Source organism: Myotis daubentonii, chromosome 12, assembly GCF_963259705.1.
Source record: "Myotis daubentonii chromosome 12, mMyoDau2.1, whole genome shotgun sequence".
Lineage (NCBI taxonomy): Eukaryota > Metazoa > Chordata > Mammalia > Chiroptera > Vespertilionidae > Myotis > Myotis daubentonii.
Window position 1 is genome coordinate 61,406,588 of NC_081851.1, and position 15,286 is coordinate 61,421,873.

The 15,286-nt window shown below is 38.9% G+C and overlaps 1 protein-coding gene across 3 annotated transcripts in view; it reads right to left on the reverse strand.

Moving 5' to 3' along the window:
• Nucleotides 1-562: 562 nt before the first annotated feature.
• Nucleotides 563-15,286, reverse strand: part of RMDN2 (regulator of microtubule dynamics 2) — a 29,185-nt gene continuing 14,461 nt past the window's right edge. For all 3 annotated transcript variants that reach the window (XM_059660086.1, XM_059660087.1, XM_059660088.1), the window contains 7 exons: nt 14,681-14,741; nt 10,367-10,442; nt 9,077-9,154; nt 7,366-7,464; nt 6,072-6,125; nt 5,905-5,985; nt 563-1,158 (listed from right to left, as the gene is read on the reverse strand). In XM_059660086.1, the coding sequence (XP_059516069.1) occupies nt 1,105-1,158; nt 5,905-5,985; nt 6,072-6,125; nt 7,366-7,464; nt 9,077-9,154; nt 10,367-10,442; nt 14,681-14,741 (503 nt within the window). In that variant the 3' untranslated portion in view covers nt 563-1,104. The remainder of the gene's footprint in view (nt 1,159-5,904; nt 5,986-6,071; nt 6,126-7,365; nt 7,465-9,076; nt 9,155-10,366; nt 10,443-14,680; nt 14,742-15,286) is intronic.

A 15,286-nucleotide genomic window follows, 5' to 3' on the forward strand; every position in this document is an offset into this window, starting at 1 on the left:
GGACCGCTGGGTCGAGTTCCTATTCTCATTAGCGAGGTATGTGACCTCCAGCAAATCTAACCTTCGGTCCAGTTCCTCCCCGGGAAAATGAGGACGGCATCGCTTTCTTAACCTATCTCCGCATGTAAAAAGCTTTCATTGAAATAGGAGATGTGGTAACACTTGGAAAAATTAGTTTAGTATGAAGATAAAGCAGGGTTCAATTTTCATCTGAAACTTTTGTTAAAAAAAAAAAGTTTTTATAGATTTCAGAGAGAGGAAAGCAGAGGGAGAGAGAGGTAGAAACATCAATGATGAGAGAGAGTCATTGATTGGCTACCTCCTGCACGCCTCCTATTGGGAACTGAGCTTGCAACCCAGGCATGTGCTTTGAGCAGTAATCTACTATGACCTTCTGGTTCATAGGTCGATGCTCAACCACTGAGCCACGCCGGCTGGGCTATATTTTCTCTTCTACCAATGACTAGTTCACATCCTTTGCCCACTTTTCCATTTTTCATCCACACTAATGAAATTGTTTTGTAAAGTTTCCATTGAAGCAACAATAAAACACTCACCGGAGTCCATTTTATTGGATTGATTTAAGTATTTTATTTAAAGAAAGATTTAAAGAAAGATTCTGAAGACTACAGTTTGTTGATAGGAAAAATATAAAGCATACATTTTTTAAAGATCATTTTACTGATATTATAGGAAACAGACTTCTCCAAATAACATGATTGGTGTTGTTCTACTAGAGCAGGGGTGGGCAAACTTTTTGACTCGAGGGCCACAATGGGTTCTTAAACTGGACCGGAGGGCCAGAACAAAAGCATGGATGGAGTGTTTGTGTGAACTACTATGAATTCAAAGTAAACATCATTACATAAAAGGGTACGGTCTTTTTTTCAATAGTTTTATTCATTTCAAATGGGCCGGATCCGGCCCGTGGGCTGTAGTTTGCCCACAGCTGTACTAGAGAATGCATTCTACAGAAACATGACTTTCCCTTCAAATCTGAGTATATTACCCTTACATAAAAAGAGGATAATAAAAAACACGACTTTGATAAGTTTAATATTTTAGTAGGCCACATCTAATTTTTTGAAGAGTAAGTTCCTTTATTTACTTCTTCAAGGCAATGCTTATTTTTTTCATCTCTTCCTCTGCATTTTTATCCTATAAAGAAAACACAAATGCACAATGAAAATTCACACATTCCTCCTGATACTCAAGGTACTTGGAAGTAGAACTCTGTTGATTGGGGGGAGACTTTTTTGAATGACCATTACAACAAAAATGTGGCTTTCTGAGGACCAGGCATGATTCAGATCTCTGAGAACATGAGTACCGTGGAGAACTATGTCTGCCGGGAGCCGGTCCATCCTTGCTGTTTCAAGGGACCTGGCATATATGGCATACGGTTCTTAATATGTTTGCTCACCTTCTTGGCGCTGTGTTTTAACCAAGGTCACCTCTCCGAGAAAGGTTGAATCCCCAGGTAGGGATTTTCCCCTGAAGTTAGGGAAGGAATAAAACCCCTCAACTAAGTGCCAGGCGGGTAATTAATCACTTTAACTATGAACAATCATGCTTAAGCTACATAATCTTTACTCCCTGGAATGGAGATAAGAAATGCCCTAACCTTTGTAATAGAGATTGATAGGATTGAATCAACTGGTATAAATGCAGATGTAACAAGACAGCAAGACACAGAACTTAGAGGGCAGAACTAAGAAGACAGAACCTACACAGAACCTACAGACAGAAGAACTTTGCTGGACAGAACATGGCAAAAGATCCTGGACTGAACCTGACTACAGAAATATGGCAAGAGAACCTGACTAGAACCTGGTGACCGAACCTGGCTGGAGATCTCAGACAGAACCTGGCTGGAGAACCTAGCGAAGGAACATGGCTACAGAACCTCGCTGGAGATCCGAAGCAGAACCTCTCTGGAGATCGAGACCAGAACTTGGCTGGAGAGCCTGGCTAGGCTGCTGATCAACTGAACGCTGTCTCCGTGTCATTTCTTCTTCGCCGACTCCGTCTACGCCTTTGGGAACCCCTGGACCTGCTGGGGTTGGACCCCGGCATATGTCCAGGCTCTTCCTCCACCAGGTGTGGAGGGGTAGCAAACAGGAAGGAGAGTGTTAATGATAACACTGTTTTCTTCTTCAACTCTAAGATATGGAAGAAGTCCTAGCCCTAGCAGCAGGATCTGAAGAAATCTGAGATTCCGCTGTAAGTCCCACACAGGCAAATACACATTTCTTTCCTGACATTCTCAGGGACTTTATAGGTAAGATTAAAAACCATATATGTTTGCCCAGTCGATGTGGCTCAGTGGTGAGTGTCGACCTGTGAACCAGGAGGCTACGATTCGATTCCCAGTTAGGGCACGTGCCTGGGTTGCAGGCTCAGTCCCCAGTAGGAGGTGTGCAGGAGGCAGCTGATCAATGATTCTCTCTCATCATTGATGTTTCTATCTCCCTCTCCCTCTCCCTTCCTCTCTGAAATCAATAAAGATATATATATATATAGAAAGAAACCAAGATGGCGGCATAGGTAAACACCGGAAATTGCTGCCTCCCACAACAACTTCAAAAATAAAACTAAAAGACAAAATGGATATCATCCAGAACCACAGGAAGGCTGGCCAAGTGGAAATTCTACAACTAGAAGGAAAGAGAAAAGCACACTGAGACTCAGAGGAGGTGTGGAAGTAAAGTGCAGAGGTACGAAGGCACACGTGGAAAGGGCTGGCAACTGAGGATGCTGTTGTCTTTTTCAATCGGGAGGGAGTCTCAAGCTCCCGACTGCTCTGAACTCCAGTTCTGGGCGAGTCTCTGGGGACCCAGACTCATATGGGGAGAAACTGGACTGTCTGGCATCGGTCAGAACTCGAGGGCAGCTTTTTCTCAGAGGTGCTTGTAGCGATTACCGGGACACTGAGATGCGGGGCCTCTTAGGGTAGGACTGAGGATCAGCCATAGCTGTTTGCTCCGCCCTGTTGATTCCCTGAGACCTCGCCCCACCCAAGCTGTGCGCAGAGGCTTTTGCATATGAAAGGCCTGGCCCTTTGCAATCTGAAAATTACCTAACAAACTGCAGCTGAGTCAGAGAGACCCAGAACTTCCAAAAGAAGGCCCAAGGCCCCACAGCAGCTTGCATTGCTTCACAGCTGGGCCTCATCTGGGCACCTCCAAACCCAAACAAAGAAGAGGAATCTGCAGATCTCTCCATAGCTCCTGCTGGGTAGCCTCAGGCAGAGGCTAAATTAGCACCTCCTTAGAGATCCAAGAGCCAGTTTACCCAGTGGTCAGAGTGGGACCATCCAGATTACAACTCCTCAGATCCATAAGGGACACACTCAGGAGGCAGACTCAGTGAGCATTAAAGCCCCACTGAAGCAAGTCTTGCCCCAGAAGGGTGTCTCTTAGCACAGAAGTTCTCCCACTGTAGACACAGCTGATTCTCACAGTCAATTGGCCTGGAGGTCAATTCCTCCCAGTGATACCTACAACAATCAAGGCTTACCTACAACAAGACTGTGCACAAAGCCCACAAAGGGGTGCACCAAGAGTGTCCACCTCAGGTAATTGGTGAGGCTGAGCCACTGGGCCCTATAGGACACCTAGCACAGAAAGCCACTCTATCAACACAGGGAAGCATAAAAAATGCGGAGACAAAGAAACAGGTCACAAATGACAGAAATGGAGGAAAGCAAACTACTGGATATAGAGTTCAAAACCACACTTAAAAGGTTTTTTACAAGAATTTTCTAGAAACCGCCGATAAATTTAGTGAGACCCTCAAGAAATCTAGTGAGACCCTCAAGGATATGAAAAAGGACCAACTAGAAATTAAGCATACACTGACTGAAATAAAGAATATTATACAGACTCCCAACAGAAGACTAGAGGATCACAAGAATCAAGTCAAAGATTTGAAATACAAAGAAGCAAAAAACATCCAACTGAAAAAACAAAAAGAAAAAAGAATCCAAAGATATAAAGACGGTGTAAGGAGCCTCTGGGACAACTTCAAGCGTACCAACATCCGAATTATGGGGGTGCCAGAAGAAGAGAGAGAGCAAGATGTCGAAAACCTATTTAAAGAAATAATGACAGAAAACTTCCCCTTCCTGGTGAAAGAAATAGACTTACAAGTCCAGGAAGCACAGAGAACCCCAAACAAAAGGAATCCAAAGAGGACCACACCAAGACACATCATAATTAAAATGCCAAGAGCAAAAGACAAAGAGAGAATCTTAAAAGCAGCAAGAAAAAAACAGTCAGTTACCTACAAGGGAGTACCCATATGACTGTCAGCTGATTTCTCAAGAGAAACTATGCAGGCCAGAAGGGAGTGGCAAGAAATATTCAAAGTGATGAATACCAAGAACCTACAACCAAGATTACTTTACTCAGCAAAGCTATCATTCAGAATTGAAGGTCAGATAAAGAGCTTCACAGATAAGAAAAAGCTAAAGGAGTTCATCACCACCAAACCAGTATTATATGAAATGCTGAAAGGTATCCTTTAAGAAGAGGAAGAAGAAGAAAAAGGTAAAGATACAAATTATGAACAACAAATACACATCTATCAACAAGTGAATCTAAAAATCAAGTGAATAATTAATCTGATCAACAGAATAAACTGGTGAATATAATAGAATCAGGGGCATAGAAAGGGAATGGACTGACTATTCTGGGCGGGGAAGGGGTGTGGGGGGTGCAGGAAGAGACTGGACAAAAATCTTACACCTATGGATGGGGACAGTGGCGGGGGGGTGTAAGGGCAGAGGGTGGGGTTCGAACCGGGTGGAGGGGAGCTATGGGGGGGGGGGGGGAGAGGAACAACTGTAATAATCTGAACAATAAAGATTTAATTTTGAAAAAATAAAAATAAAATAAAATAAATAAAAAAAGATATATATGTTTAAAAATAATGTTTATGATATTTAATTTTATACTTTTAGCCATATGTTTTATTGGACTCCATATATTGTTGTTTCTTTAAAACAAGTGTGTAAGTTAGAAACAGTGGCAATAAATTCAAGTGGTAGGATATCCTATTCATTTTTATATTTAACAAACATTTACCGAGCACCTATCAGAAAGAATTTAAGGAATGTAATACATTTAAAATAAACACATGAGGAAAACTGGACATCACAGATGTTTGAAGTAGCTGCTAGCTAGATTTTTTTTTTAAAAACTGAAAGCTCTTCAATAGCTTTAATCATAAACATTAATACACTGACTCAACTGTTGTGTCCAATCCACTAGAAGTTTACCTTCTATCAAAACAGTATGTTGTGAAAGTTGTGAGAAAATATGATGAGTAACCTAGGGTGTTAATGTATTACTTAAAAGAACTTATAAAAATGCCATAATTTGTTTATCTTTGTTGCCCTAGGGCTAGTTCAGTGCCTGGCACCTAGAAGCCCTAAATAAATGTCTGCTAAATTAGTGGTTAGGTGCTGGAACACAAGGACACTAGGAAAAAAGGCTAACCCTAACTCTGGGGACTGATGATGGCAAACCCACAGACACTCCTCTTGTTCAAAGGTAGGCAGCCTGTCTAGCTGCCTATGGAGGTCTAATCACCAGCTCCCCAGAATTATGCTGTCCCCACTCTTTCTGCTGGGGCTTGTCCCATTACCTGCTGTCTCACACCTAACAAGTATCAGGATGGGTTAACTGCCAGCCCATGATTTGTGAGTCCCTTAAAGACACAAGGGGTCTCCTGGTGAAAGGCTACCTACAGCAAGCTTTAAAGCTTTGTAGTTCACGTAAGTCCAAGTGAAGAGGTTTTAGTATAGAAGAGAGCTCCAGATGTATGCCAGCCACTGTTCACATGGGAAGCTGGGGTAGTCCTGGTAAAATAATAGCGCTCTTTGGCACCGTCTGGGCTTACCTCTTTGGTAATACAAGGAAGCTGCTCTGCCAAATCATGGAACTTCATGGCATTCTCTGTTTGCTTAAGATCCCTGTAACACTAGAAATGGAGAAGAACCGATGTCAAAGGTAATCATCTTTTATGTAATGGAGTCAAAGTGATATTAAAACAGCCATTTTCATTACCTTGGAAAGGTACATGTAATTGGACTTCGAAAAACCAGGGTGTAGCTCTTCAACCTGATTTTTAGAGAAAACAGAAAAGAGAAAAACAGGGTGATATTCAAGCAACAAAAACCACCAGTGGAGAGGACATACTTCAATAAATCAAATATTAACCAAATTGATTCAAACTGCCCTAAGAATTTAGGTTGGTTGTCTCTCATCTGAGTCCTTTTATTGGTTTCAAAGTATCCTTTGGGTGCAAAATAGCTTTTTAGCTTATCCATTAAAATGAAATTATTATCATGGTCATAAAGCTTACAAAGCAATGGGATCCTTTAAGGTTTGGGGATTTCTTTGTAGAACCGTCTCCCCACTTCTTCTTCTCTATCCTCTCTCTTTTCCTTTAGAGAACAAAAATAACTGGTCGTGTACTCCCAACCAACTGAGCCACGGGCAAGCATTCTAGGCAGCCACTAGCCACTGTTCAGAAAGTGCAATGAAATCTAGTTCTCATTTTAGACTATATGATCTCTAATTCCCTCTCAGTTCTACAAGGTTAACTCCTTGAAGCACACCCTGCCCCCACGCCCCCCCCCCCAAAAAAAATCAGCAGGTACAATATGTTGGACAATATCAGGTTCAAAGCCTGATTTTGTCTGTATTGTTACAAATCTGAAATCATAGGTGTGTGTGGGGGGAATACCTTAGTACCTATAAGAATCTATAATTAATTCTAGACAAAGGTGAGGGGATTAGCACAACAGGAAGTCAGTTATATATGTGGGTATATTACACATTTACATGTGCGCGCACACACAGTACTGCTTAGAGTTTTATTCGTATAGCAATTATACATTTTAAGACACCAGTGAAAATACTGATTTGATTTGATGCCCCAAAAATGTTTCATAGACTTGTCCACAACTTATGGAATGACTTTTAAAATAACTCTTCCTTTTGGCATCTTTTGGTTCTTTAAGATTAAACTGTGTCTACATTAGGCTAATCGGGAGTATTTGAGACCAAGTCTAATAATCAGGGCATAAATTTTTTTTAAACATATTCCCATGACCTGAAGAGTTGCTCTTGGATTTGGTAGTAAGGGCTGTTGTACCTGGGACCTGGGGCATAAACAGCTGCCGCTTGGATTTAAAACGTAACTCACATTATGAGAGGCTTAAAACAGAACTAGGATTCAAACTGTTAGAGATCTACACAAGGAGACAAGAACAATTTCCTTGACAAGGAAAGGTAGGAAAGACTGACCCAGATAGAACCCAGTTTGACACTAAAATAATGGATAGACAAAATACACCTTAAGGAAATTTTGCAAAGCTTCTTGTATAGTTGAGGTTGGTATTTTTCCAAACAGAGTAGCAGCCATCTTTTTCTCAATCCAGCTCAGTTTCGAGACCTGTAAATGCAGAGCAACATCACTCTTAGAAAGTGTTCACCTTTTGAATGGATAATCTCTTCCCAATTAGATGTTTATGTATGTAACTATGTACGTATATGCATATAATACATGTAAATACATATCCATAAATAACATGAGAGATATCAGCTTTATGGTATTAATACTTTACTTCCTTTTTCATAGTTCAAAAAACTCTGATAAAATAAAAAGGATTAAAGGTAAAAAAAAAAAACAACAAAAAAAACAACTCTGAACTCTAAAAGCATTGGCTACAAAACCAATTTGAAATACTTGTAAGAAGATTTTCAAATTGGGGTGGGGGTAAAGAATAATGTTAAATTAACTTTGTGCATCTGATCCATGACTCTCAGATGATGGCAAAATGTTTCTTGGCATAGGGGTACTAGCGACAAGATCCTGCCTTTGCTTTCTTCCCGCCTCCTCCATGCTGCTAACCTGACCCAGGGGGAAGCATCTCAGAAATTTAAACAGGTGGACAATTCTCAACCCCGAGGGAATGTAGAGTGAGGGCCCAATTTACATATTCACAATCCAGGGGACATTTTTAAACCAATAACCATCAAAGTTAAATTCCATATTACCTTTTGTTTTTTGTTTTTTTTTAAAACTTTTTCATTTTCCCCAAATATGAATATTAGATGTTTATTATAAAAGATTAAAAGGACTCAGAAATGAATACTTAAAAGGGTATTGATGCTCTTAATATTTTTTTTGTCTTCTTGTCCTTCTCATTACCAAAAGCGGTGGGTAAAAATTAATTACTGTGTGGTGTCCTTAGTTACTTTCTATGTGTTTTTATCTCTCCTTCATATTTTCCATCGTTTTGTTCCTCTGTTCTACATTCTAGGTAACTTCTTCAGATCTACCTTAGAGTTGTCTAATGCTCTCTTTAGTGGTACCCATCTACTGCTACAACTTTTCAATGTAGCAGGTGTTCAATAAAAGCAAGCTTCCTTCTTCATCCCTAATCCTCTTCAAGCCTCGTTTTAAAAGTTTCCTTTCTTGCTTACCTGAATTTTCTCATTCAGAAATAGCATTTATCTTCATGGTAATTTTTCCTGCATTTCTTAAGTATTATTTTCACATTCTGTTAATTTTCCACAAACTAATGTCATTTAAGTCACTTGGTCTTAGACTTAGCAGCTGCCTTTATTTCTATATGTCTTGTGTCCCTTTCTAAATTGAGGTTTTGAACAAAAGGACAGTGCTTTATCTATCTTCTGGCCAGTGAGCACATAATTTATACTCAATCAACTCTGAATGAAAAACATGCTCCCGAACAACAGAGAGTAGTGCACCAACACCCGCCAAGAGAGCACAGAGGGAGATAATGTGCCTGCTACAAGGGGAAACAGAAAAGCAGTAAAGGAAGAAAATTTACATATTATTTAAAATAAATATATAAAATGTAAATATAAAACAAAAATATAAGTTATAAAATATAAATTTATAAACTCAAAGTTTGTAATGTTTCTATCTATTTCCCTATAGTAGGCACTAGGTAAAACAATAAAAGAATAAATAAGTCACTAAAAATATATCATACAATCAGAATATATTCAAATAAGATTTATAAATAAAAACTTACAGCATAACAGTATCTTCCATTGAGGTAATACAAAAAGGGTTCTGCAGGTAATAATTGGATTGCTTTATCTAGATGTTCCTGAAAGAAAATCCCAAAGAAAAATCATCTCCCAAGGTTTCAAGGTAACGTTGGATGGAACTGTGACTAGTAAATTCAAAGAAGCTTTACAATGTTGTTTCATCTTCCTCCTCAATCCCTATCATTAACACAACTCATTATTATCAATAATTCATTACCAAACATGATTGCTCAGAATTAGAACCAGAACTGTGACTATGATTTAATAAGATGACAGATACGTTAAAGCCAAAATCTATATATATAAAAGGCTAATGTGCAAAGTGTCCCCTCGGGAGTTCGACTGGGAGAATGGGAGTTTGATGGCTCGCATGACCTGTGCTGACCACCAGGGGGTGGCGCGAAACATGGCAGGCAACTAGTAGCAGCAGCAGCAGCAGCAGTGGGACTCTGAGGGAGCAAGGGAAGGAGGAGGCGGGGAGGCAGGGAGGCAAGGGAACCTGATCGGCCCTGATCACCGGCCAGGCCTAGGTACCCTACCCGTGCACAAATTTCGTACACTGGGCCTCTAGTGTCACTATAAAAACAGAAAATACCCATTCACATTATTATCTGCCTATGACTTGCCCAGCTAAGTTTTTGATTCAGAGGCAAGCTTACAAATATCAAATGATGAGGGTACAATGGAGGAAAAAATAGCAGAACTGGATGGGAGAGGAATCTACTCCACTGACATCATCAAATGGTTACAGGGGGTTGAAGAACAAAGAACTTTCTGCCCATCACTATAATTACTGAAACTGAGGGGTTATTTATTGAGCTATGACAACTACAGGCACATGATACATGACGTGTATTACATTACTTATTTTATTCATCTACCATGGTCATTTTAAGGCTGAGATTGGATTCTACTCTACCTGTAAATCGATATGCAGAAAATGTTAATAATTAGTCCAGTCATGCTTACAGTATTGGTGAGCTCATGGCCAACAGGCTAATTCTCTATCTTTGAAAAAATTATACTTGTCTACTATGTGACTTTTTTTAAGATCTAGAATAATAATAATCTCTAATCACCCAAACAGTTTGATTCCTTTTGGCACAGTACTATTTGAAGAATGTCATTTCATTTTATTTAAATAAAAAGGATGAATTCGTAGAGGTTAATTTGTTGAATAATTTCATTTAGACATGTTAATGGAATATATAGCTACATTAAAACATTTTTGCCCTGCCCTGGCCCAAAACATTTTTTATATCAAGAAATACCTTGAAGCAATATCCATAGTTGACTTTGTTTTGTAAGCCCTCAAACTCAGATACATAGCCACACAAAACCGCATACCTGAAAAAAGTAAAAACAGTGGATATTGTGTGAACTTATTCAAATACCATCAAATATAACAGTTAAAAAATGTCTTTGGCCCAGCTGGTGTGGCTCAGTGGTTGAGCGTCAACTTATGCTCCAGGAGGTCATGGTTTGATTCCCAATCAGGGCATATGCCCAGGTTTCAGGCTCAATCCCCGGTGTGGAGTGCGCAGGAGGCAGCCAATCAGTGATTCTCTCTCATTATTGATGTTTCTATCTTTCTCTCCCTCTCCCTTCCTTCTGAAATCAATAAAAAGTATATCTCTAAAAATGTCTTTGAAGTAGTCATTAATATTTAACAAAAGTATTCATGTGGATGCAAGGGCCCTGAAAACAATGAATACTTGACATGAATGTGAGACCAGTTTCCTCATCTATAACTGAGGACAGCACCACCATCCATCTCATACGCATGCTGTAAGGGTAGATACCCAAAACATGTAATTGCTTGGAATACTGCCTGGCATATAGTGAGTTTCAAGAAATGTTAGCTGCCACTATCAACATCATCAACATTAAAGTCACAAAGAGGCTCTCAGAAAAAAATCTAATCATGAAAGCATTAAACTGAAAAATACATTGGATCAATAAACCCCCGCTTCTTCTTTAAAAATAAAAATTAAAATGTCATGGCCTCCTTTAATGTCATTTCAAGCTAAAAATAAGTATGATGACTCAAACTAAATGAAGTCAAAGGTAATTGTAGAATATGCTTTTTCAAAAAATTTCCCATGTCCTTCTTCCCTTCCTTGGAAACACTGCATTACTAGAACAGAGCAGCCCGTGGACTGTTTACTTTTTTCCCCAATGGGAACATAAAATTTACATAAATAATTACTTGACTATAAATTAAATATGATGTCTGTTCAGCAATTTGCTTACTCTAAAAATTGGGGATATATTACTTTTCACATTCAGAGTGCTTCTGTCTGTGCAAAAGTCTTTGAGTATTTATTTCAGAGTGTTCCTGTCTTAGGCAAAATATTCCTTTACCTAAGCATTTCAAGAGGAGGTGTTAATTTTCACTTGGATCATTCTAACTGAAACGAAAAAGGGAATTCTGGGTGTTACTGAACTCTGTTGTTTCTGTGGATAAGCGTAACTTTCAAGTATGGATATGAAGTGAACAATTTTCTTATTTTGGAAAAGTAACACTGTTTCGGGACACAAAAGGTCACATAGTTCACATAACTTAGGCACAACCAATGAAATGACCACTTCTCAATTATGACTTTTTGACTTCCTACCTTCCCAGTTTCTACATCATCAATGGAATCTGCGACTGTAGAAGCAAGAATGATGACTAAGTCAACCTACTAAAAATGATGTGAACACTTACTAGATGAGCAGATACATACTACTACTCGCAAATTGTCAAATCAGAGTGCATTTCACATACATCTCTGCAGCCACCAGAGAATTTATGATGAGATGACAGGAGAAAGACTCTTGAGCTCATCAGTGGTAGCCACTACTGTCCCTTCGATGCTCTTTTTTTAAAAATATATATTTTATTGATTTTACAGAGAAGAAGGGAGAGGGATAGAGAGTTAGAAACATCGATCAGCTGCCTCCTACACACCTCCTACTGGGGATGTGCCCTTGACTGGAATCGAACCTGGGACCTTTCAGTCTGCAGGCCGACGCTCTATCCACTGAGCCAAACGGGTTAGGGCCCTTCCATGCTCTTTTGAAATGCTCTCTGTTCTGTCATTCCTCCCAGAGAGTTCCAGAATGTGGAGTAAAGTTCCACACAACTGTGTATCCAAACTCCCCACTTTTGTTATGGGTGTTGTAACTTATTTGGACTTAAAACCTTAGGCCACTTTTAAAAAAATAAACTTTTATTTCAAAGTAGCTTGTGATGTTCAGGAAAGGTGCAAAGACAGCACAGAGTTCTCATGTACCCATATCCAATTTTCTCTATTGTTTTCATCTTAGATTATTAGACTATATTTATCACACCTGTATCAATATTGACCTCCAATACTGATATATCTTCACAATGAACCAACATTAACAAATTATTAACTAAATTCCACTTTATTCAAATTTTCATCTGTTTGTCCCTAATGTTCTTAAATTTTGACACTTTCTCCCCTTCCTTCCTTCCCCACCTTGTTCTGTAGCTTTTAACGTGAAAATCTTCTTAACTACTACTGTTATCCTTCATATGCCCTGTTCCTCCTAATTTATGCTATTTTCTAATTTTTATAAGAATGCCTTCTATATCTTTCCCCACTGACAAAACTACTAACCACGCTAGAGTTTAAGACATAGACCTGGAACTCTAGAATCATCTCTAGGTTGACAAGGATATTGACAATCGCTATTCTGTGGAATAATGAGGCCCAAACCCTCCTGTCAGCATGGACAGTGCAGAAGCTGGCCCACATTTCTACATCTTGTTCACAAGAATTTTAGGAATGAACTTGCCTTAATGCCTTGCTTAAATCCACATACACTGGCTCCATTTCCCTATTCTATCTACTAGCAAAGAAAAAAAAAAAAAGACCATGTCACATTTTAAGAAAATCTATGTTGGGTCTATTTGAACGTCCTTATCCAGAGATTCAGAGAACAACCCAACTAACCATCAGGGCTGGAATTAAAGGAAAAGAATCTATGTTCACTGATCTACAGTGGTGGAATCAACCTTCTAATTTCTGAAAATGAGAACTACTTAATGCACGTGTGGTAGTTCTAGGCTTTTATAGTGCTCTCAGCACATTCTCTCCAAGTTACTCTTAAGAAAAAAAACATGCGATTTATGAAATCATTACATGAAATATGTACATTTTCCCTTATAAATAAGCTGTCACTAGAGTCTTATTTTTTTATAATCCCTTCTGAAGTCTGCTTCTTTAAAGTCTAAAGTACCATGTATCTTCCCACATATCATACATTCACGATACACCTGACCACTTTTCCCAAAGGATCAGCACTGCTTTTCTGGCGATCAGTTCCACCCACGTCTCTGGGTGGGTGCTATTGTTTTTTACATTGTTCAGCATTAAAAATGTAACTTAAGTTGTTACTTCCTAAACTCTCAAGTCGATGGGAACGCTGAAGAAAGTTAATTCACAACATGGTCTATTGCCTCCACCTAGAGGTCATTCTAACTACACGCATCTTGACAAAAATTCTGTATTTTATTGGCATTGATATGTAATATATCTTTAATAATCGACAAACATTCTTTTTCAACAACTACTAAAACAACTCCGTTCATTGTCCTGCAGCACTTCTGCCTGAGCATGAATGCTATTTATACTGGACAAAAGCAGAGGGAGAATAATGTGATAGAATACTGAGTATTTAAGAACATAAGCTCTGCCTTCGTTTTTCCATTTGTTGTGTGAGCCTTGGATATTAATCTACTCATCAACACACACACAGCCTTGCTTACCTCATCTGTAAAATGAAAACAAGTTGTTCTGTGAATCACATGCTCCGAGGCATGTGGATATAATTTGTTAACAGTAGAGCACAACAAATATGTAAGACATTATTTATAATTAAGGTCAGGCCAATTTGGCTAACAAACTGCAAATCCATTGGTGGTTTTAGTCTCTTGATTCCAGAACAGAAAGCTTGTGTAGCCTTAAAGTTACAAAGCAATTTCATTCTGGAAAAGATGAAGATGAAAAACAAGCCTTTAAAATAATATGGTTTTTCAGTTATTCCCTCAGTGTTAGTCTTTTACGATAATTATTCCTAAGGATTTCGCCTTTTATTTCAAAATGAAGGCTTATAAACCATCACATAGCCCTGTGAACCATGGGTCTGCAAACTTTTGCTGCAGGGCCAGCTAGCAAACATGTTCGACTCTGAGGTCAGAGCGTCTCTGTTGCAACTATTCAACTTCATCAATCCATCTGGGTTAGAAACACAGCATCATTTTAGCTTTTGTGTTGTTGTTTTTTTGTTATGTTAAATTAGTTTTAATTAGAATTTATCAAATTCAAAGCCACTGGACTTGGTAGATTCACTTATGAAATCTTCAATAAAAGCTCACCTTAAATGTATTTAAAATATACACAATGAAAAATACCTGAGAATAAACAGAACAAGAACAGTTACTGTTATCTACTAAATAGGTTTTTCAGCGAATGTGACAGACAGGTTAAATAAGTCAATCATGTTTTTACATTTCATTGTAATTCACAGAGGCATGTTAGAATTTGAAGGCTGCATAAATTCTATGTACTTACCACAGATGACAGTGTCCATTCATGGGGGCTCTAGTAACAGCTTTTTCACCTAAAGTCTTTCCTGAAAGATAAACGGACTTACAATTAGTACCTTCATGTGAGTTGGTGGAGGGTAGATTATTGAATTAAATTACTGGTTTCCAAAGTATGGTCCCAAGACCAGAAGCTTCACTTGGAAACTTGCTAGAAAGCAAAAGTTTTGACCACAGGGGAGTGTTTAAAATTGATGACTCTCAGAACATTTAACATTGATATACTTTAATTTTCTCAGTAGGCATAAAAAAATCAGTTTGTTCCCTGTGGTTAAATTTTTATTTACTTTCAAGTTAATAACTCTCTTGCCTACATTTTGTCTATGGCCTGCACGATGAATTGCTGTGGAAAAACTGTCCCCATAAAACGGGTGATGAATATGTGAAGAACAAGAGGAGGCTTCCTCCCACCCTCCTCCCACTGAGACAGAATTATGGCGCAGAGGTCAACTGGCAAGGAAAACTACGGTGCAAGAAAAGTAGTTACCGGAAGTTTGAAAATATTCCTTTCTTGGAAATAAAAAGGAAAGAAAGAGAGACTGGAAAGAGGTCTGGAGCGCCCTGCTGCTTCTTC